The 25099-nt window shown below is 31.7% G+C and overlaps 1 protein-coding gene across 3 annotated transcripts; it reads right to left on the reverse strand.

Moving 5' to 3' along the window:
* Positions 1-463: 463 nt before the first annotated feature.
* LOC107441456 (calcium-binding protein P) lies at positions 464-23918 on the reverse strand. 3 transcript variants are annotated; one of them, XM_071178774.1, is made up of 9 exons: positions 23691-23875; positions 13599-14200; positions 11319-11444; positions 10797-11282; positions 10175-10244; positions 8173-8294; positions 6899-6994; positions 1772-1975; positions 464-592 (listed from the first exon to the last, which is right to left on the reverse strand). In XM_071178774.1, exons 1-9 carry the CDS (start codon positions 23756-23758, stop codon positions 549-551), a joined length of 1818 nt encoding a protein of 605 aa, XP_071034875.1. In that variant the 5' UTR covers positions 23759-23875; the 3' UTR covers positions 464-548. The 3 variants fall into 3 exon arrangements, with proteins under 3 accessions (XP_071034875.1, XP_015910208.2, XP_015910212.2); XM_016054722.4 differs by having other exon boundaries at positions 10797-11444; positions 23691-23918; XM_016054726.4 differs by lacking the exons at positions 464-592; positions 1772-1975 and adding an exon at positions 3298-5170 and having other exon boundaries at positions 10797-11444.
* Between the last annotated feature and the right edge of the window lie 1181 nt (positions 23919-25099).

Raw genomic sequence — 25099 nt, forward strand, 5'->3', positions numbered from 1 at the left:
AAAATTTACGTAAGAGACAGAAATTCAAAATTGAGATTTTTATATATTTGGCCTTTTTTTATGATTTTGCAACAAAAAACTACTACTAAAAAATAAACTTAGTTTCATGAGCAAGCTTTAGAAAATATTTGCAAGCTTTGGAAAAAAGTTGTCAGGCCACTTTTCTCGAAATTTATTGTGAAGCACTAACGTTACAAGGCTGAATGTGTTTGAAAAAGCGATTTTCACCCACTAATATGGAGTATCATTTTTATAACGAAAGAACAACGATTTATATAATGACACGCTATTTATTGGTAAAAAATATTGAGTGATTCTTATTAAAATCATCAATTTTCTTCTACCAGATCATAAGTTTTAAAGCATGTTTAAAAAAAAGAACAAATAAATAATTATAAATACCAAAGTTGTACTCATTCTTCTTACTGCTTATTTTCAAATTTAGAAAAGGAAAAAAAATGCATTTCTTCAAAAATGTGATAAAATTTATTGTCATCTCTCAAAATTTGTACATTGATTCCGTTAAGAAAATATCTTCAAGTATTGATTCAACTCGTGGACACAGTTTCATTATTTGAGCCATTTCCTGAAACTGAAAAAAAAAAAAAATAGTTTTAGATTACTGAAGAGATACAGAAATAAGTTCATCAACTTCTATCAATACAACTCACTAAAGTTTCAGAATCTATTTCTAGATCGATAATAGAGAAGTCAACGAGAGGCAAAAAGAATAATCCAGTAGCTTTAGAAATCTAAAACATGTTCCTATTGTGAAGGAATACTACATCTGCATCAGAGGCGGAAAGGGCCTTTTTTTTCCCTTCAAATCTACAATTGATCCAGATGTCGGTTACTTTGAATGTAGATATTGATTTTGACTATATTGAAGTTTCTATTATCAAATATGAAAACAATACGCTGTTAAGGTTTTTTTAGACACAGATCAAAATGCGTATTTAAAAAAATAGACACAGTTTAAAACGCTCATTTAAGAAAACGGACGTAGTTCAAAAAGCATCTTTACAGAAAATGCACATAACTAAAAAATGCGTATTTAAGAAAACAGACACAACTCAAAAGGTGTATTAAAGGAAACTGAAGGGCAATGGTAACCCAGTGGTTTGAGAATCGGACTTCCGTCAACAGCGGTCGGGGTTTGATCCTAGACTGTTTGTGATTTTGATGGTTGATGTTTATGGTGCATGGTTTCAGAACATTCTTTGACCTGATTAATCTCGAAAATGACTAATAAAAATTTTTTTTTAAATTTTGATGCGTTTTTTTAAAATTTTTTTTTTTAAATTTTGTTGTTTTAATCAATAATATCAGTTAAGGGTTATCATTACAAAACCCCATATTTAGTCACTAAGTAAAGCATTCTCGCTACAGCCTGTTGTGAGGTTAAGCCTCCACGATTTCGTGACCAACGGCTTGATTGTGGCATTATGGTCATCACTGCGCTCAGGCCGCCATTACTTTCCAGACAAGCTAGTATCTGAACTTGGGGTGGATTTCACTGGTAGTCGCCACTGGTAATCGAACCGCAATTCTTCACAACGTCAGTGCAGTGCTATAACCTCTGAACGATCGCTCTCATATTTAAACATAAGCAAAACTTAATTAAAATTTGTTTGTTCAAAAAATCTTAATAAAATCTTATAAACAATAATATTTTTTTATATATATAAATACGCACTGAGTCCCACAAATAACACATACGTTTAAGTATATTCTGCAACATTGCATTAAATGTAAAGTATCATAGTGGTACCTATACTTGGTTCTATGCATAATGGCACTTCAGATGGTGTCCATGTTCCGTCAGGTGTGCACTTATATTCTTCAGGGGGTGGTTTCTCAAACTCTTTATCCTCTTTGCATTTGATTTTGCATATTGTTCCAGTTTTTGTATGAGTGCATACCCATCGAATCTTGACATTTCCAGCCAACTTCCTGATGTCACAGTTCAAAAAGTCTAAAAAAAACTAGCATATATTAGTTTTGCAGGGTTTTTTTTCATTTCAGCATTTCAGTTATTAAATAATCAGTGTAAAAATGTCGTCTATTGTCTTAACTTTTTGTTCGTAAATTGTTCAGCAGCTTTTTGCTGTTATAAGTTGAATGTCAATTCAAGTTTTCAGTCAGAAGTAGTGATCATGATTTGGATCTCGAAGTTGATAAAAGATTTTGAGAATATAAGCAGCTGGTGCACTTTAAGTCTTTGTAGCTTGCTGTTCACTTGTTATTAAGGTACAGAGTTTACCAGGTCTAGGTTTTAGACGCACTGCTGACCATGATAAAAACACGCGAAGTGTTTTAACATTTGCTACAACTATTAAGTTACCAAACGATTTTTTGAGGTTTGGACTAGTTTGTATATTAAGCCAATTGTATACGGAAGATTTAGGAAAATTAAAGTGAGACCGGATACCCAAAAATGATGGATGGTTTGAAAAATCAATTAAAGTTTTTTTTAATTTCCTACGAGCTGCACAATCAGTCTTCCCGATGAGCAGACCTAGTGCGTTCTCCAGAAGTGGTAGCCACTCTTTCAGGACCACCACAATGGGTGAGATACCGTTGGCCATGTTAATTTGGACGTCTAGTTTNCTTATTCTCATCAATAACAGATGGCAGCACCGAGACTCTATTTGGATGCTAAAGTGCACATAAGGCACTCCAATAAGTGAGCGCCAACAAGGCACTCCAGGGATATTTAACATGCCGCATAATCATACGACATGGTCGCTGAGGATTTTCTGCATCCCGAAAATCCGGTGTCTTGGCCGGGGATCGAACCCGCAGATTTGGGCTCGGAAAGCCAAATCAATTAAGGTAAAACGGAAGGAATACGGTTGTAGTGCTGCGTTCTTCTTGGGAAATATATACATAGATTCCTTTTCAGAAAGGAAAGGATCCATTTTTCTTTAATTCACTTATCAAATTGTCAGTTATGTTTAGAACACTAAGTAAAGTTTACTCTGTTGAATAATAAAATTTGATCTCCTTAGGATATTTTTATATACTTCATAGAACAAATTTGTTACTCGAATTTTTAAATATAAATTCCCTTAAATGAATATCTTTTTGAGTAATTCCCCCTTTACATTTGCATAAATAATTGTGTAGGTCATCAGTTGTAGAAGGTACATGACACTTAAAAGAGAAATTTAAAAAAAAGCGTGACAGAATTAAAATTATATTCATTGCATGTTATATTATTGAAGTCCCGATATCTTATTTAAAGATTGCTTTAATATGATGAAATTTTTAAACTTGTTTCAAGAACAACACAAATTTTATTTTGATTAGTTTATTTCTTTCCTTTTAAAATGAAATACATATCTACATGGGCTACTACTAAATTTAATATATGGGTGATTCTTTGGAAACGTGACAGTTCGGAAAAAATTTTCTTCACATTTAAGGTTTTCAAAATAATCAATTTTTTTTTGTATATATATTTAGTTACATTTATTAATATCTTACAGGCAGCCGTGTAGTTTATTGACAATTTCTCAAGGAAAAAAAAATAGAAATTCACCAAATTTTGAATGCTAGGAAAATGACTAGAAGTCCAGGAAAATGACATATTAGCTTAGAAATTAAGAATACAGTCATTTTAATCTAACAGAAAGTAACTCGGCTTAAGAAACTCAAAGAAGACAAAGTTGAAAAGTTAATTTTAACTTTTTAATTTTAACTTATTTACATAAGAAGTTAATAAAGTTAATTTAACTTAATAACTTCTTATGTAAATAAATTCCAAAAATAATTATTGTGAACAATTTGAACAAATTAGTTAAGTATAATAAAAGTTAGAGGGTAACACACACAATGAGATGGTTCTTAATTTGAATACATTGCAAAGGAACTGTTAAAACAAAGAAAATAAGAAAAATTTGCAAAATTTCATTAATCTTGAATTTTTTTGTAGAAGCAAAAAGCCTGGAAGATATTGGGTAAGAAGCAGACATTTTTGAAATGATGATATTCTTGGAAATTTTGACACAGTTTAAATAAGATTGTTTAAATTAATTCTTTTATCCACTGCTGAAAGAATCAAAAATGTTTTTGTTGATATGTACAGAATAAATTTGTGCATAATAATCAATAATTAAATTTAAAAAAATCTTTACAAGCATATTACAATCTTACATAAACTGGGTATTAGGTTAATATTTGCTTTCTCTCTTTTCATTATACTGTTTAAAAAAAATTCTGGTAACTGTCAATGTTCTGGCATTCGCAAGCCAGGAAAATGACAGCCAGGATAATGAAAATTTGCCATTTTGCAGCATTTAACTTTAATTTAACCTTTCGACCTAAGACGTTTATTTTCCGCAGAAAACAACAGAATTTCTTGAAATAACTCCGGTAAATCTATATAGTTTATATCATTAATGATTTCAAGAAGACAGGAAAATAACAACATAAAAACCTACTCACCCTGAAAAATGTTTTGAAATGCATTTTGACTCAGAAATTTAGTTCTTTATTCCTGCAATAAGAGATGTTCTGATAGGATGGTATTCTAATCAATCTCTTAAGTTAAGATATTGATTGCTGGAGCTATCTATTTTGGTTATGAATAACTAAACAAAAGTGGCCAGGAAAATGACTGACTTTCATGTGACAAGTTATTGATAGAAAAAATTATTTTCAACAAAGTTTTTGGAAATAATACCCTCTGACCATATTCTAGAAATGCTTATAACGGTTAAGATAGAAAAAATTAGATATTGAAAATGTATGGGAAGTTTTGAAGCTAGTTATTATTGGAAATATTGCGTGTGACATACCAGGAAAATGACATTTTGAAATTCAATTAAATTTCTTAAATATATAAAACAGTCAATGCTAGTGCAATGTCACTTTAAAATTCTAACAGCAATGCTATTTATTGAATTTTTTTAAAGAAAAGTTCTTTTAGTGGTATAGTATTATATCTTGAACCAAAAGACTGTCAGTTGTCGTTTTTCGTGAGAATCACCCATATATTAACATACAGCTAATTCTAATTTTCAAATTTTATACAAAGGAGTCCATTTCTACACAAATTCATATGCAGAGGGGTGGTATGATTATTGAAATGACCACGGTAAACCATTTGCTACGACAGTGAAACTTTTCAAAAAAATGTCTACTTCTTCATTACTGAAGTAATTTACTGAAATAAAAATATATTTTTATAAGATAATGAAACACATCTGCAAAGTCATATTTCAGTTTCAAAAATCAGAAGCAAATGGCTGAAGCAATAAAAAAACATGATTTTTCAATATTGCATGTAAACAATTCAATGTAGATGGATGAAATATATCCTAGGATTTTTAGGTTAGCAAGCCGTAAAGAAGAAAAATGTCATGCCAATTAGCGAAGATGCGTAAAAGTATTAAGGAAGGATTAATCAGTAACAATAGGTATCCACAATAGATTTTCGTATTTTCAATATTGTGTGTGATCTACATGATGCCAGAAAGTGGAAATTGTTTATAAGCAGAATATGCAGATTAGTGCTTTCGTTCTCGAGTTATTAAAATGCACCCAACCATGCGTGCATGCATATAGACAGATAGGTTAGGTTTTCGCCTCTACATATTTAGAGAAGAAATAACAAATATATATTACAAGAGACTATCTTTAGATAAACTAGTTTTATTAATGCAATGATTCTCTGATTTGCGCAATTAGATTCAGATTGCATATTACAAAATATGCAAAAAGTTAAAATAACTTTAGGAAATAAATAATTTCAACCTAAAGTGTAGGACTTGTCTGAAAGGTAATGTTAACGAGTTTATGAAAAGTAATGTTAATGAGATTTTTTAGTTACGATCAAAACATCAGATAAAATTTTTTTAAATTAGGCTCCTTAATCCTTGATACATTCTTTCAGAGACATTTTCTGGCATCAAAAGCGTCATACTAGGTAGGCCTTTTTCGGAGTACCCTTTAGAGTTTTAGTGGAAGTGCTTTCGATCTGATGTTTTTTTCATGGCAGTTTTCAACCACGGGGCCAAGAAGTCTAGATTAGCAATGGCAGATCTATAGAGTGACTGGTAAATCGCTGGCACCTTTGAATCTGCGTGGAAGCGGATCATGAGGAAGGTGGAATAGCAAAGACTTTTCTTTAAACACTTTTCTGATCTGCAGATTGTTCGCCACAGTTTCGTGAATGGCAGTTTTTGGAATTCTTAGCGAATGTTTCATTAAAATCATTAAAAGAACACCCAACAGCTCTTGAACACGATCGACTGAGTTAAAAAGTTGAGTCATATGCGTCTCATTTTCGTTACTGGTTGGCCTTTGCGTCTCAGGTTCGTTACTTGTTTATGGCCTTTCAGCGCAGTCTTCATCATAGCCATTGTGAAATGACTTAGATTTATTACCGTGAAGCTACACAAACTATCTTTATCATGGGAAAAGTTTCTATTGCGGTACACCAAAAGATGGGAAAGGTTTCTAAATATTACACAAATCTACCACGCCTGCTAAAACTGAGTCTTCACCACCACGTAAGTCACCCTGCCACCAACACCAATTCCAACCGGTAAGCGCATATTTCGATCTACATTCATTTGACTGTAAAATCAGTTACACTCTTTTTCAGGACAAACCCTGTACCTTGAAAAAAAAATACAAATTCTTTGGAGAGAGAAAAAATCCTTGTTCTAGGAAAATGCGCTTTTATGTTGGATTTCATAACAAAAATTATTCTCTGCGCTAATTGATTGAAATATCTTAGAAGGCCTCTTTAAACCATTGCTTCTTAATTGCTTAAAAATCCGATTAAAATTAGGTCAAAATTTATACTGAACGTAAATTTTTTTAACATTGTATGTGTTGTATTAAACGTTCTTATGACTAATATATTGTAGAATGAAATAGTCCTTACGATGTTCACATCGGGGTCCTCTGTATTCAGGTGGGCATCCGCATACATCTGGACTGGTGCAGCTTCCTCCATTCAAACATGTCTGATTACAAACAGCTAGTAATGAAAACAAAAATAATTAATATAATTTTTACTATTGAGCTGACTAATTTTTAAACAATGTTTAAAGAATAACAAAACAATTTATTAATGAGTTTAGTTAAAGTTGTAAAGGACTGCAAAGTTAATAAAAATAAGATTATTGTTTATCTCGTTTAGCGAACTCAATAAAAATCATGAATCGAATTGATTACTCCTCATTTTATTTATTTAAATTAAAGCCTTCGTTGTACATAAAAGTATTACACCTATTAGATTATTGAAACTATAAGAAGAGACGAAGAAGAGACGAAAAGATAAGCAGGAACGAGGCTTGATTTTGAATAAGATTAGTGCAATATTTACACGCGTGTTTAAGTGGACTTAATACTAATGTTATTGTTTTTAAAACTAGGGATACGCCAGGTTTCCTAACAAAAATTGGCTATGCTTTAGTTTTAATGATATATTGATATACAGATATTTAGATAGTTATAATGATTAACAGACCTGTCAAACTTGAAATACTTTGATTCTGTCTTTGTTTTGCTTCCCAAATTTGCAATGATGTATATTAAATTTTCAGAATAACCTATTTTTATACTTCATATGCTGATTCACATTGTTCGTGAATTCGTGTTTAATTTTGTTTCAACCCTTGGAATACTAACTTAATTTTTTCCAACTATGTTGCTATGATTCTCTTTTAAAGTATTGCGCTTTTACTTATGGAATAAAAAATGTGGGGGTTTTGAAATTGTGAAAATTCTGAAATTCTACGAATATTTTTGCTTCAAATGTACTTTCCAAGTAGCACTGAAATGCCTATAAAAAATAAAATCAAATTAAGCATTATGCGGGTAATAAATTGAATTAACAGTATGAAGATCAAAGTCCCATTTGAACTCAGCATTGAATCAGTGAATAGTTTTTAACATATATTCAGTAACTCATTTCCACCCTTATTTAGAGGATCCTTTCAGTTCTTATCCGTTTTGATGCTACAAAATACCTATTATTACAGAACTTCTGAGGATCTTTTCGTCTGAACAGAAATGTAACCTTTTCCAAATCAGAATAAATTGAGAAACCATTTGAACCTCATTCTAACTAAGACTTTATGAGCATTAAATGGTCATGATCCGTTCCAAGTGGATTAACAACATAATATTCATTTCTGCCGCTTTCATACATACGTTGGCAATCAGGGAAGTTCTTTGTTGGTCGCCAAACTCCAGTCACATGCCAGCATTTGTTCTCCTTGGATGTTGTGTTTTCTAGAAAGCGATATCCTTCTTGGCATTTCGCTTCACAGTTTCTAAAAATAAATAAATAAATAAGAATTGAAATTCCAATAAATAAATTAATGAATTCATTTAAAAAAATGTTACAAAGCTAACAAAGATAGTTCTGATCTTCAATGCAAAAGCAAGTTTTTGATGTACGTAACAGTTTCTTTAATTTAAAATTGATTGAAAACAAGAAATTAATTTAATTTTAGAAGTAACTATATAACTTAGATTCTAAAATAGAAGGAACTTTTTCAGTATTTTCTTCTTCTTATTATTATTTTAGATACACATAACATAGCACCAGTGCAAAATGAGTCATACATTTCAACATGTATGGCATGCCTTGTAAACAAACATAAAAAGAAACATGGAAGGCTCGATCATATGATCATCCCACTTTTGTTTTACTTATTTCTTAAACATTTAGCCAGTGAGCACCTGATAACAGCATAAGTATTATTTTATTCTATAAGCCATTTGCAAATAAAATTCAATGAGAAATCACGAATAATATAATTTTTGTCGAAATAGCTTTTTAGAAAGTTTTGACATATCGTACCAAATCAAGGATTTTAACAGATATCTTGGTAAAAAAGAAAAGCGAGAAAAGGCCCAACATGAAAAGATCAAAGAAGATTTCATACAATATTAAGAAGAAAACCCCATAAGCAAACAAAAAAGCAAGTAATAGATATTTGTCTTCATATGGTTTAGTTATGAATGCAAATTACATTCATTTAAAAATTTCAGATCAGATTTGTTATTTTTCATCAGTAGGTTTTTGAGATTTTTTACAACACAATAATTGCACGCAATAATTTTTTTAACAACTTAATTTTAGTTGCATGTGTTCTAAAATCTCTCTTTTTTATTTTCCAGCCATCCTCACAACAAGTTAAAACACACTAAAAAAAAAAGACATTTTATTTAATTATTGTTCAATAATTTCAAAAACCTCTTAAGATTCCCGTCGATCAAACCACACTGAATTAGGGAGGTTTGATACAGCTTGCTCATGTTTGGAAAAACAATTATGAAAAAAGGAAGTTTATAATTTTAGTTAATAATTATACAAACATATGACAAACATTAAAATAACGAAGAGTCTATTATTCTAATAAAAAAAGAGAAAAATTGGCGAAATCCTCGATTTTGTTTCATTATATCCAAGTTAAGTTCCATTAAAAATAGCAATCAAACTATGTTTTTAAAAATAAAAGCTATATATGCTATTTTAAAAACCATATTTCCGAACACGTAGAGATATTTTAATTTTTTTGCAATTTTTTTTCAACTTTATCAAATTGCCATTCATATCATAAAATTCTTTCAGTAAACTAAAAGGCTAACTATATTTTACACGATCATTTCGACTGCATCGCATACCAAGGATGGGGAGTCATTTTGAGTTTTTTTTTCTTTTTTTTTACATTAACGATGTCTATTTTATAAGGTAAAAGAACTTATAAATGTTTGGGGAACACATAGAATAAAATTTAAATTAAACTATTAAACATTCTCGATAAAATGACCCTGTCGATGAAATGACCATGTCGACGAAATGACCCTGTCGATGAAATGACCATGTCAACGAAATGGCCTAACGACGAAATGGCCTGTCGACGAAATGGTCCTGTCGACGAAATGGCCTGTCGCTGAAGTGGTGTCGATGGATTGGCCTGTCAATGAAGTGATTGTCGATGTGACCCTTTTATTGTGACCTCTGAATAGCTCAACGTATATGGCGCCTGCTTCTAACACCGACAACCGCAGGTTCGAAACTCGGTCATGGTTAGTTTTCTGGACACATTGTTAGACTAAACTATAAAGTCACTATGTCTGTCCTAATTTAAGCGATACGCAAAAAGAGATTCAATATCCTAATATAAAAAAAAAAAATACTTACATCTCTCTATTTGTGGAGTTGCATGAGATATTGGAGTACTTGGGTGTGAGTGGACGGTTGCATTTTCCGGCTGAAACAGTAATGTGAAAGATCTTAATAAAACACGATATATCAATAATCCTAAAAATTATATTTTACACTAAAGTTACATTTTACAATGCAAATAAATAAGCAATAAAATGTAATCATTGCTGATATTGCTTTAAATGAGTTTTAACTACTTACTAAGCTTTATCTCCTTCTCATACCGACAGCAATTTCTACAATTTTTTGTTACATCATTACCTCATTATCTGGATTAAACGCTGTGAGAATGCTAACTTCAAACATCAATACACCCACAATAATACATTATTTTTATACACATAAATTACTTTGCATGAATTACTTTTCAACTATATATGTATATTTTATACTTATTTTTACTAAATATTAATGATAATTAAAAAAATAATCCTAATTACACACTGTTCGACAAAATCATGACAGGATAAAGAAAATAACTGTTCTCATTAGCTACGTGTGATTTTGATTTATTATTTTTATGTATAGCGAGAAATAAATATTTTGGACTACGTAAATGAGGTATTAAAAATTGTATGAAATTTTGGATTACACTTACCATACTGATTGTTATAAACATCATAATAATGATGATTATGATATCCATCATAACCATATCCATAGCCATGATAATGATGATGATGAAAAGGACTAGGTAAAAATATTGGCATAAAACCAAATCTAGGCCTAAACATACTTTTAGTCTGCCTTGCTGCCATGTAAGGCAATATTGTATACATAGCTGCAGATTTCCCAGAAAAACCACCACCATGTTTTCCGAAACCGCCAAAACCTCCTCCGCCATAAGGACTCGGATAGGATCCATAATATTTTGGTGTTTTTCCCATTTTGTGAGATGGGCCCATAGACATAAGAGAGCCCAGAAATCCTTGCTTCTTTAGAGGCTTTTGGTACATGTTAGAACCTGTTGGCAATCCTCCATAGTTCATATAAGCTGGAGCTGGCATTCCAGACTGGGGATGCCAAACACGTCCTCCCAAAGTATTTGGAGCAACTGGAGGCTGTCTAGGATAATTGGCTCCAGGTATACCTCCTGGTTGTCTAGGATAATTGGCTCCAGGTATACCACCTTGAGATGGATAATTTGGTCCTCCAGGAGCGGACGGGTATCCCGGCTGCCTAGGGTAGTTTGCATTCGGTATACCTTGTGACCCTGGTTGTCTCGGGTAATTAGCGTTGGGAACTCCTAGAATATAAAAAGAGTCATAATTTTGAACCTATGAAATATCTTATTTAAAAAAAAAGTTTTTAAGGGGCCATTCAAAAAGTACGTACATCCCGAAGGGGGGGGGAGGGGATTTGCTATTTTGTACTGTTTTGTACGATGGGGAGGGGGGNTATAAAAAGAGTCATAATTTTGAACCTATGAAATATCTTATTTAAAAAAAAAGTTTTTTAGGGGCCGTTCAAAAAGTACGTACATCCCGAAGGGGGGGAGACGATTTGCTATTTTGTACGGTTTTGTATGATGGGGAGGGGGGGAGGGATTATACAAAGTACGTACATTAANGTACGTACATAAAGTTGGGTGTTATTGTTTAAATAATTTAAATTAATAAATTATATGAAATAAATATTTAATTTTATTTAAAACATAATTATTTTAATTTTTATGAAAAAGGGGGAAGACTAATAAAATGTACGTACTCTAGGGGGGGAAGAGTAAGACGCTGTGTACTGTTATGTACGAAGGGGGGGGAGGGGTTAAAATTTCTCCATTTTTATATACGTACTTTTTGAACGGCCCCTTAAAGTCAAATTAGTTAAAACGAACATATATATATATCTGTTGGAGTAGATTAAATCATGTAGGCAAAGATTAAGTAAAGCAGTTTTTGCAGTTATTAGCATTATAACTCAATTTTTCCTATACAATATTTTACCTCAAGAGCGTCACACAAAGTTATAAACTTTATAATGCCTCCCATCAATCCTAAGTATCCCTTTCAGTCTCCATTCAATCTCCTTTCAATTCATCAGTCAGATTTTTAGTCATAAAAATTGTTTCAAAACTGCTTCGATTTGTAGACCAGGTAACTATGATTCGAAGGGCTGTTGTAGATAAAGTATTCGCCTCAGAAACTACCAGATTTAACCAATTTCTTCATTGTTTTATTCTCTTTCATAAATTTTTTTTTCTTAAAAAAGCTAAATCATCCGAACTTACACCAATTGGTGTGGGGTATGACCGGGTACATATGTAAACTTTATAGAAAATTAAGGAAGAACTAGAATTTCAATGAAAAAATAACAGATATTTTTTACTCTGAATGACATTTTAAGGATATTATGTACTCAATTCTCATATGATGCAGTAATTATCTTCTACCGCTTCGCCGCAGCTTTCCCTGGACCTAGAAAAACACTTTCCATATTCTATCCACATTTCTCTTCACTCAGAAAATATGATTACGTTATAAAATATGATTACGTTATACGTTTGTTACGATATAAACAAACAGTATCTGATTTGTTTCTATCGTCTTCATCGTAAAAAACATTAATCGAAGATTTAAGTTTTTTTTTGTTGATAAAAACTATTTTGCTATATGGGTCTTACTGTCCTTTTTGTTTTTGAGGTTTTCCTTTTTTTCTTAAGTTACTGTAAAACAATTTTCTCTTCCTTGATAACAGATTTGTTTTTTAAATCTCCTTTTCTCTTTTCGTTTTCCTGATATTCTAAATCGCTTTTATAAAGTGAGGGTATCATCTGGTCCTAAGTCACCATAACCGGTTTTACCCAGAAACCAAAGGTTATCGAAATGAAACAGAACCATGTTACTAGTGGATCCTATTGTTTGTTAGTGCTTGAATACTTAGTATACGTATAATAAGCTGGGACAAATCATGTTCTCTGATCACTTAGTAAAACTATTTGCAAAGCATTTTCTCAAAATATTAAAATCCTGATCAGTATACACGATTTAACGCACCTGAGTTTGATATTGATACCACTCAAATTTTCCTTTCAAGTCTTTCAATAAAGATGCACGACTTTCATAACTTATAAAGTTTCATCATATGAAGTGGCACTTAAATTTTTAATCACCTATCGATCAATAATGCATTTCCATCATTTAACGGTCAATATTCTATTTTCCAAGACTTTTTGTTCTCTGATTGAGTACATAAATAAAATCTGGATGATGTTTTTATTTGCGTCAGTGTTATTTATTATCTAACTTTTTAGGCTTAATAAATATAAAATGTAAATCTATTTTAGTTTTTAGTAATTTAGTATAAAAATTTATTGGTAGAAAAATTCACCGAGATTTGTCGAAAATTATTTAGGTATTGCATGAGAATCAATCTGTTATAAATAAACGAAAGGAACATTTACCCATGTTCGGATTATAAGAAGGGCCTTGAGCACTGTATGGGGGTGGTGCAACACCACCGGGAGCATATGCTGGTTGATGACCACCCGCTGAATAAGGAGGTGGTGCAACACCTGGTGAATGTGGTGGTTGGTGACCGACAGGCGAATACCCTGGAGGATTTTCTCTGGGAGAATATGGTGGAGGTTGCTGATTCCCAGGTGCATTTTGTCCTCTAAAGTTAGGATTATTGGCTGGCTGGTTCGGACTTTGTTCTTTAAAATTTGGGTTATATGCTGGTTGACTAGGATTTTCTTTAAAGTTAGGATTTTGAGCTGGTTGCCGCATTTCTGGCGCTGAAGGTTTAGGTGCTGGTGCAGGAGAGGGTACATAAGGTCTGACAGACGCTTTTGGTTTAAGAGGTTCTGGTTTGGGAGCAGGAGCCGGCGGACTACGATTGCTATCACTGCTAGAACCTCTGTCTCGACTTCTGTCATAAGTTGTGCCTCGACTTGTGTTACTCCCGCTGCTTGATCCCCTGGATGAGCTACCTCTTGATGAACTGCCTCTGGACGAACTACCTCGACCACCACCTCCTCTGCCACCACCTCCTCTTCTGCCATAGCTGTTGATAGAAAAAGCGTGCACATTAATGAGAATATCCATAGATCTGTCTCATTACAAGAAATATTATATGCTTATTAAATAAAGTAATTGTTTTAAGTAGGTTTGTTCATGCACCATATAAAAATATGTTTAAAGCTACATATCGATTGGGTGGACAAATTATTTTTAAAACCTTCGATATTTCTCAGTCTGAAACGGAATGATCGATGTCTATTGTTAACAACAGCAATCAACCTTACAATCACGTAAAACAATATAAAAATAAGGAGTTAATGTAGATGTATGGTTTGAACTCATACATGCAGTCATCGGTGGTGGCAGAGAGACTGCTTACTCACATACTTAACTGTAATTGATGGTATCATTAAAGTTGATCTGATATCTTCACACTCATTGTGTAAACAATACTACGCGGATCAGGTTGTCAGTTTTAACACGTATCATTAAAAAAAGACGTAGAAAAGTTAAAAAAGAATGAAGAAAGATATCAACTAATGAGCTTCAATGTACCAGAATATTTCTAAATACGAAAATATCTTTTAAATTAGTTTTCTTAAAATTTAAGCATGTACTCAATTTCGTGTCAATTAATTGCTATGACAAAAACTGATTTGTTTATATATATATTTGTAGTTTTTACCATACTTTTGTTTCAGTGTTGCAACAAAGGCAGTACTATCTCTTTTATATTACTAATATACTAATTTCAAATTATTTATAGAAAGAGAGAGTGAAAATAATTAAAAGCACAAATTTTTTAATAAAATTACTGTAGCGTGTTTATAGCATTTTCTAGTATCCTTATCATTCTTTTTCTTTTTTGGCATATAATACTACGTTTTCAGATTAATAATATTTTTTGGTCGAAAATATAGTTGTTTAAGTATGCTAAAATGTTTGAAGATATTTTTTAATACCAATAAAAGAGAAATGTATTTGTAAAAAATGTTTAATTCTTCCCTTTTACGTTCATTAAATAATGCTTTCCAAAGACAGAACTTCGATATAGTGCTTTATACTAACAGAAAGTACTAATATTTCACAATATATAATGAAATTTCTTCATTTAAGTAAATTGCATTTTTTTTCCTTTGGAAAATTTTATTATTACCCCATTGAAAAAAAACATTTAATAAGTACACTCTATAACAAAAAAATCGACGCACCAAGAAGCAATCATCCGATTGCTTTGAATTTTCGTATGCATGAATGTTTTGAACAGATATGCAAATGATTAAAATTTGGTGTCTAATGAACGAATAGTTTGATCTCTGGCGCACCGGAACTGCGCATCCAGGAGACGTAATAAGGAGCAGTTCTTTAACGGTTGTTAAAACTTTCGGTTTGATTGCGATTCAGATTACCTTTCAACGACTTAAAAAATGCCTCGCTGCAGGATTCGCGCTCATTATGAGTAACTTTCAGAGTTTGGCAGAGGTCGTATCATTAGATTGAAAGAGGCCGGTTGGATAAATCTGAGAATCGCTCGTCATTTGAGTCGAAGCGATGCGGCGATTCGAAGATGCTGGCAAGGATGGGTGGAAAATTGCAAAGTTCAGCGTCAGGATGGTAGCGGTCGACCAAGGGCTACAACAGAGCGTGAGGACAGAGTGATTGTCCGAGCAGCTGTCATAGCGCCTTCTTCATCTCTATCAACCATCAGACGTTCAACTCAAACGCCAGTGTCCACCATGACCATTCACAGACGGTTGAGAGAGCGAAATCTACGCTAGCGGCGACCGTTACGTCACCTACCACTCACGCCTGCACACTGACGAGCCAGATTACAGTGGTGCATGGCTCGATCAGGCTGGAATGATGCCGACTGGGGACGTATAGTCTTTAGCGACGAATCCCGCCTCCAACTATGTCCTGACGATCATCGAAGACATGTTTAGAGAAGCACAGGGCAGAGGGGGGGATTCTGCCTTCACTATAGCACGCCACACCGGCCCTCAACAAGGTATTATAGTCTGGGGTGCCATTTCCTTTGACAGCCGGACCCCTTTGGTCGTCATTAGAGGTACACTTACTGCACAGCGGTACGTCGACGACATCTTAAAACCTGTTTTGCTACTGCTCCTTTTGCAGCGCCTTGGACTGGTTTTTCAGCAGGGCAATGGCAGACTACATATAGCACGTATTGCTATGAACTGTCTGCAAACGTGTCAAACTCTTCCTTGGCCTGGCAGATCACCAGATCTCTCTCCCTTCGAGCATGTCTGGGATATGATGAGAAGGCGATTGCATCTGGCACGGAATGTTGACCTCGTTCGACAATTGGATCGAATTTTTCAGGAAATATCGCAAGAGACCATCCGGGAGCTTTATCGGTCTATGCCACGCCGTGTGGCAGCTTGTATCCAAGGTAGAGGTGGATCAACACCTTATTGAGCTTGTTACTGTAACTCTGTAATAAATTATTCAATTGTTCTGAAATTTTAATCATTTACTATTTTGTACATTGTCTTCCTATCCACCAATTTTCGTTTCAATCGGACAACTCCTTCTTGGTGCGTCGATTTTTTTGTTATAGAGTGTATTTTGGTTCATCATGCGTATCTTAAAAACCAATACCAATAGGTTTATATCAATAAATTTAGGAGTCATTGATTCGACACTCACGATAATCGTCGTTACTAACTATTGCGATATCGTGTTATCTATTATCCTTTAAGATATCAGAGGACAATAATAATGGTATTATTTTATTTAATAATTGTCTTTGTCAACAGCGAACACGATATTATCATTATTAATCAATCTCGATATTTATCACAGGACACGTATCTACGATATTTTTTGTAGGTATATATATAAAGGAACGAATACTTCGACTTTCTGCTTGGAGTTATTCTAGAAATAACGAAGTGTCTAGAATGTTCATCCAATTAATTCAGATTAATTCAGAACTACGCAATCTATATTGACTAGAGCTAAAAAATCGAAATATAAAAGCTTAGAAAAGTGAAACTTAGAAGAAGCTTAGAAAAGTGATTGTTTTAAAAATGTTGATTTCAGATAAAATATAACTTAAAGTTTTCAAATTGCTGTTTCATTTGTTATCTCTCTATTTAAAAAGAAATGAGGAAAAATGTCGCATCTGTTTTATACGTTGAATTTTAGGTTACATTTCATTTCGTTGCGCAGAAGCTATGAAACCTAGAAGCTTGAAATTTAACTGTGCGTAAAAAAACAAAGAAAAAATAGGAGGAAATGAATAAACAAATTATTAACTGTTAAACACGTAGAAAAAAATGCCGTGTCTGCCGCTTTGCAGCCTGTTGGCGTGCATTACAAGGTGAAAATGTATGAATTTGACGCGATTTTTTTTTTCTTCTTCAAAATTGCATTTTTCTCAACTTTTTTGTTCTAAATAATGACGATTATCCATTGCTGTGAAAAAATTTAGTTATCTCGCTGGAAATCTTTATTTTAATCCTATGGATCAGATGTTGATAATATAATCTTCATATTTATAAGGAAATTTTTAAATATATAAAAAAAACTTTTCCAATCTGAACTGTTATAATAATATAAGTCGAGAAGTAATATTACGAGTAAAATTACTACTTATTCATTTCTACTTCACAATCAGTATTCCTAATTTTTTTTTAAATACAATTGAACATTTCTCAGACCTAGGTTTTCATTCATATCCTTATGAGCAACATATTAACAAAATTATCTTACTTAAAACTTCAGTATCATAAAATAGTTCTTCTGTATAAACACGATTTTTTTCCCCTTCGGATTCTGATTTTTGACCTTCAAAACATGGAGAACAGCCCCAAAATTTTTTAAGAGAATCGAAATTTTTTTACCACACGGCTATTAAATTCGCTTTTCCAATGATTGTCTGAAGCAAAAAAAATTTTTTAAATATTATTTACACGTTTTGGTTATTTTATTACCGAAACAAAATGTGCAGGAGAAAAAAAATCTTGTAAAATTACCTTACTGGATGAACCTTTCTGGTAAGAAAAAAAAAACTATCAGTTTAATAAAACTAAAATATGCATTATTTACATCATTCATTTGGTATTTTTTCTCTTTTGGTGGTAATAGTTCATCAGAAATTCAGGTTTTCAAAATTATACATCTTATTACCACACATTTAGTAAAATATACAAAACCGAAAAGTAAATTATATAGAATAAATAATTTTTATATCACGCTCTATGGTATCATGATAAAATTATCAAATTTTACCATATTTTATCACATATTTTAAAACCCTATTTTGTTCTAAATTTTACCAAAGCGCTTCGGTAAGAACTCGAGCTTTTTGATGTTCTCCAAAAGCCAAAAGTTCGGTACATTTTATCATACTCTGTTAGTTTTGTCCATATTTTATTCTCAATATAATTTCTTAGGTATATAAATTTTTACATTATTTTAAGGAATGTAATTTCAAATGACAAAATACAACATTTGAGCACAATTGGCATACTAGTTTTTGTGAAATTAAATTTTAAATATACGACTTAAATTTTAAGTATACGCATTTCACCAAATCTATGGATCAATTGAAACTAGAGATCTTCACCTTTTGAGCCAGAATGTCAATAAATTTGGGAAATCCCACGATCTGTACTTTTAATATTATATCGTAAAAATATTCATTAGCCAGAGTTAGATAACTAATTTTAGTTGAAATTTCTGAGACTTGTGATTATGTTAGTACATTAAAAATTGAAACAAAATTAAAGTAAAACCAAATTATTTTGTCAACATTCGTTATCTTTTGAAACAGAAAAAATGTGTTTATTCAGTTAAAAACAAATCTTCAAAAAAATAAATTTTTAATTTAATATAATTCCTAACTTATATGAAGATAGACATTGTTTTTACTTAATTAAACATTTTATATTACTTGAAATATTTGCACTTGCTATTCTCGAAATAATCATAAAATAACCTCCAAATTCTCATCTGTCAAACATGTTCACGTTTTCAATTTTATGCTGTTTGATTAGCATTTTTCTCTTTATTGCAATATACTATCGTTTCCAATGAAACATAAAACAGACTAACGAAACCATTTAAGCTTTTCAAAAGCATTATACAAATTTTAAACTGCTAGTTGCCATCTTAAATAATGTCATTCTATGGCATTTTTCATTTTCATATCGAACTACTTGAAATTGGATGATGTAGTTCAACAAGATACAAAAATATTTTTGGGGTTCCTATTTAACTACCTATTTAAACGAATCAAAGAATCATATTGAAGAGGTAAGATCCATGGATGGCGATAAAACACCTTAACTTTAAATTAGCTGTTGATTAAAACTGGTATTCCAGTTGTTTCAGAAACACGAAGCGACATTGAAATTTCTATGCTCACGTCAAAAACAGCCACATCATTTTAACGGTGGTTAGCGAGGCTATGATGAAAGCTGCCTTTTTTTTTAAATGGATAAATAAATTAAGTAATTTGCTTTACCCTTATTTTGCATTTACTTTTTATTCCAACAACTTTTAAACAAATGTAAATTATGAACGTAGGTGAACATATTTATTTAGTTTAAACATGAGAATTCATAGCGTGAAGTTCTTTATAAGTAGAATTGTGTTGATATTTTTTTTTTTGGTTAGTAGCGGGCACTTGGGACTATTTCCCATTGGCCTCAGAAATGCCAGAATTGCTACTCTCTTATTGTTACCCAGTGATCATCTATGGCTAAGCCACGGCGGCGGAGTAGCGTCGCCCACGTCATACAACCACAAAACCGTTTATAGGGTGGGTTACATTCACACAGAAGAAAGGACATAGAACACAAGAGAGAGAAAGAAACATCTATGCACTGAGCGGTATTCGAACTCGCAACCATCGGCTCCGCCATCAGGCACACTAACCATTCGGCTATCTGGTCGGCACTTGTGTTTATATTAAGCTAGTAATATGATATTAAAGTAAGAAAATGCTGCATGAGTAGTAATGAGTATTTTATAACACGAAAAAGTCCTGACCAAGTAATTTATAAAATAGCTTCTTTTTTTTTATTTTTCATATTGTTTTGCTTAGTATTTCGGAATATAAAACTATTTTTGATTCTACCAAATGGTTAAAATTCTTATGTTACTTTTCGTACCTACAAAATCATGGCAGAAATTCGAAATTAAGTAAGTTTTCCCGTTTCATTCGCAACACAATTAATTTTTACTAAGTGTTCAGTAATCACCACCCTCAGTTTGGTTTTTTTTTTTTTTTTAAATGTCTATCAAGAAATTAATGCTATCTGAATCTGATTAACTACAATTAAGAAAAGATTAAAAAGCATCAAAATCAGCTTGTCAGTCCTAAGAAACTTATAAAACTTTGTCATCATCTTATCTTTCTTCTACCTTTCTCTCAGCAATTGAACAGGTTTTGAAGTTTTTAATCTTGTCTTCCTGTAATTCACCAGATTTTAATAAATTTGTAGCTTGAATAGAAATTTATTACAACTTTTATGGATTTTCTATTTTTCCAGCAAAAATTCTAGAATTACATTGATTATGGAATGTTTTATATGTTCAATATGTGCTAGAGCTGTAGGGTCGGCATTTAATATGTTCAACTACAAAAGCTCTTAAAATCTTTTACTCTAATTCTTATTAAAATCTACTAACTAATGTGAAATTTCTACCATATTCCAGAAAGCTTTATTAAATATTTGTTAGTTTAAAATAAAGACGAGATAAAAAAGGGTATGGTCAAAGTTATCAGAATATGTTAAAATTTTACCCTGTTTCTGGCTCTATTGGAGCGCCAAAAAAGCTCGATAATTTTCAACGAAGAGTTTTGGTACTGATTTTGGTATAAATAACAATATTATATGGTTTATAATGTGATAAAATTTGGTAATTTTATCATAACCAGTTATTCCGATGACTATTCCTCCAAGAAATACAAGATTTTATACAGAAGAGACCTTCTTTTTTAAAAAATCATAATATTTATTTCTCAAACATGACTAATTTCTCTTTGAAAAGTTTTGTTGCAAATTTTAGCATACGATAAAACTCAAATGATAAGACTTGTTTTCTTTCCTATTTTAGGAGCAGTAACCCTGATTTTGAGATAAATTTCTATCGGGTAAATAACACCACAAAAATTTTGCTGCCTTTGAATGTTTAAGAATGGACGAAATCTATAGTTACATTTTCCACTTTTCAAAGTAAGTTCTCATATGTTGCACAACTTTCAACTGAAACAAGGCGTAGAAATTTGTTCAAAATAGATGCTTAAGTTTAAAGTTTAATAATAGATTCATTTACATTTAAAAAAAAACTCATTCTTTTTCTTGTTGTAAAATACAATGTTTAAAAAAAATAAAGTCTGCCAATTGCATAAAGTGCAGTTGTTCGCTTTACAATTAAAAATACAACGCATCATGCATTTTTAAAGGTTGTGGATCATTCTGAAAGGCTTGGGATAATAGTTATAGGCCCCGTTTTTTGCCACGAGCAAAATTTTTACACCAAAATGTTTCCAAAGGATTGTTTCCATATAAGTACTAATCAAGTTTTCAGAATTTCTGTACGATAGTAGCACAATACATTGAGACATCTTAATCGTAATCTTTTACGTTCTTATAAATATTCGTTTGAACAATTTAATATCATATTATCATAACAATATTATTATTATGGTAATATGAGGAGTTGGGGGTTATCATATAGCCCCAGATAATTATATCTATTATAAGTTTTTTTTTAAAATTCAAATTTAAAATTACTAAACACCTCTTATTTTTTTTAAATGAAGATATTTCAGATTTGATCAATCATTAGATCAAGTATTATACAAAATTTTTAATATCAGTTTGAATTAATTCATTCATTGTATTCACGTATGTTTCGTTATTTATTTATTCTTTTTAGAACTTCAGAATTATTTAGTAGTTTCATAAGTTGTATATAGCTATTTAAAATAGCTTTTCTCTAATCGAAAATATAAAAAATAATAACAATAGATGGAAATCCAAACAAAAAAATTTTTTTTCGTGAAAAATACACATTTCAGTATATAATTCTCTAACTAAAAAAATACTAAGCCAGTTGCGGCTACTTTAACATTTTCAAATAATCCGTTTTTACCGTACTGGGAAATTTAGAATTTTCCTGTTATCCTATTATCCGATTTATTTCTGTTCAAGATCAATCATCGGCGTGCAGTTTTGTTTACTCACACTCCATAAAATAAGTTTATTTCCAACTTAAAAACACGCTATCTTCATATCCATGTTTGGCTTTTTGACAGCAATGTTTTTCCTCCAGTAATTGATCACAGAATTATAAATTTCATTGCTTATTTTTTATGAATTTAACTACAAATAATTTGATCATGAAAAAACATAAAATGTTTTGAGAAAATTTAAGTATGTTTAAAGAACCATTTTCCGATCAAAATATAGACTGTTTGCTTATTTGTTTGAACTAACGATTATTATTTTCTTCGTGTTAGATATATTTCTATTCTATACATAAGTAGTGAAATGTTCAAAATAATATTTAAGTAAATTCAAAGAAATACCTAATTATATTTCATCAACATAGCCTAAGAAAACTATTTATAACCGTATCTCTGCGAAACTATAATTAACTATAGCTTTTGAAATTGGGCATTTTGTGTACATCCAAAATTATTACGATCAAGGTGTCATACACTCGCCCTCCTCGTATGAAACAGGCATTAAAAATTGATGCTTTTATTTCTTGTGGTACTGTGTAATTACATACAATGCTTATTCAATGAAACAAAACCACACGAAAAAGACATAAGAAAGAATCAGAGTTGTACTCAAGGTTTCAATAGTCCTAGACGAACTGTATTATGAATTTTTTTGCTACAAAATACGCTAAAGTTTTATTTTCAAATTTCTTGCTACCAAATACGCCGAGTTTTTATTTTCAAATTTCTTTCGAAATAAAATCGTCGAAGAAATCACCGCAATACTGATAATATCATCACTCGCTCAGCAATTCGGGTTTCAACCTGCCACCAACTTCTCAGAAATACAAGGGATTCCAAAATAGAAAGCATACTGACGCCATTCTCCTAGACGTGGAAAAAGTATTTGATAAAGTGTGGATTGACTGTCTCATTTATAAACTTTAACGCCGAAGTTTTATTGTCAAATTTCTTGCTACATAATATGCCGCAGTTTTGAAAGAGAAAATAAGGCAAAGTACAATTACAAAAAAGGATTATTAATAAATAACAATGGAAAAACATATTAACATTTATTGAAAAAAAATAATACGAACTTATATTTATGTAATTCAATACATAATTACGATTTTAAAATAAATTGTAATGTAACAAAGTAATGTAACAATATAAAGTGGTTCCGATTACAAAATTTGATCAACTTGAACGAACTTGTGGATTATACTGATTTTTAATGGCCTTGAGCGATCAATTAGCCCCTCCCCCTTCTAAGCACGACCCTGGAAAAAAAAATTTAAAACACTATAAGGCACAAAATAGTACTTACGCGGATGAGAAGCATAGAATAATTAGCATTAGAATAAGTAGCCATCGGGGGTTTAGAAAAAGCTTCATAGCCTTAACCTTTCATGTATCAATTGCTACAGTTTTTTTTCAGTGAACCTTTTTTCAAGCGGACGTCAAGAAGGAAATCATTTCACAATACTCTGCGTACGCCCACTACATGATAATTGGTCAGCAAGTGTTTTTCTGAATAGAGAACGTCCGTGATAGGGGGGTGGGAAGGGAGGGGAGTTCGAACCTTTTATTTCCATCAAACAACAATTTTATCGGAATTCGTGTAGCTTTGTTAAGGAGTGCGTCAGAAGTTATCCTGTTTAACCTTTAAACTTTATTTCTTTTAATTTCTCACTATTAAGTCCAAACAAACTAAAGACGAGAGTCGAGTCGAGTCCAAACAAACTAAAGTTTGTTTGGACTCGACTCTTGTGTAAAAATGTCTCGACTCGATTCTCGTGTAAAAATTTCAATAACATCAACTTGTTTCATTATTTTTTTTCTTCCATTTAATGCTTATTTTAATTGAAATTATGAATTCGAAAGCAGGTCATCTGTGGCAGATTTTTCTGTGGAAAGACTTCTTTTTCGGACTCATTGATTCAAGTTTGGTTTTGTGCACCTCCTCTTGTAATTTTCCTGAGAGCTATTTGCGATATTTTATGTACTAGAAAGGGAATATATAGTACTTTGAAAGATCTACGCCTTAGAAGATAAAGTCGCCAAATATGAGATACTTTTCCTCAAAAAGATAACGTCGTTGAGCTTTTTTATTTTGGACAAAGAGCGGAAAATTGGACATAGCTTGAATTGCGTATTTAAGAAATTGGTCGCAGATAGAAATGCGTATTTAAGAAATTCGAAACAGCATGAAATGCGCATTTAAGAATCGGGAAATAGCTTGAAATACGTATTTCAGAAAGCAGGATGTGGTTCAAAATGCGCATTTAAGAAAATAAGCAAAGCTTGAAAATGAGCTATGTCCAAATTTGAGCTAAATCCAGTTTCTTAAACTCGCATTTTGAGCTAAATCTGTAATAAAAAACTCACCGACAATATGGTGACTTAATGTGTCACAATGTATTTTTTTACTTCGTAAATTAGTTTCAACATGCAATCTAGTTTTTGTTTAGAAGTTTTCGTTTATTAATGATTTTTCGGTTGAATCTATTCCTGCTATATTAAACCATGAACTTCTCTTTTTAGTGATTTTAAAAGGTAATTAAATAAGGATAAAGTGGGCAGTACCCCCAATGTATATAATCAAAGAAGTAAAACCAAGTGACTTAAAACGCAAACTTATTGGAGTTTTTAACTCTTGTCTATTACGCAAATATCATGAACAGTAAACTTATTGCACACTTCACGTGCATTGTAAACTTTTATAACAATGAAAAA

This window comes from Parasteatoda tepidariorum, chromosome 3 (genome assembly GCF_043381705.1).
Source record: "Parasteatoda tepidariorum isolate YZ-2023 chromosome 3, CAS_Ptep_4.0, whole genome shotgun sequence".
NCBI lineage: Eukaryota > Metazoa > Arthropoda > Arachnida > Araneae > Theridiidae > Parasteatoda > Parasteatoda tepidariorum.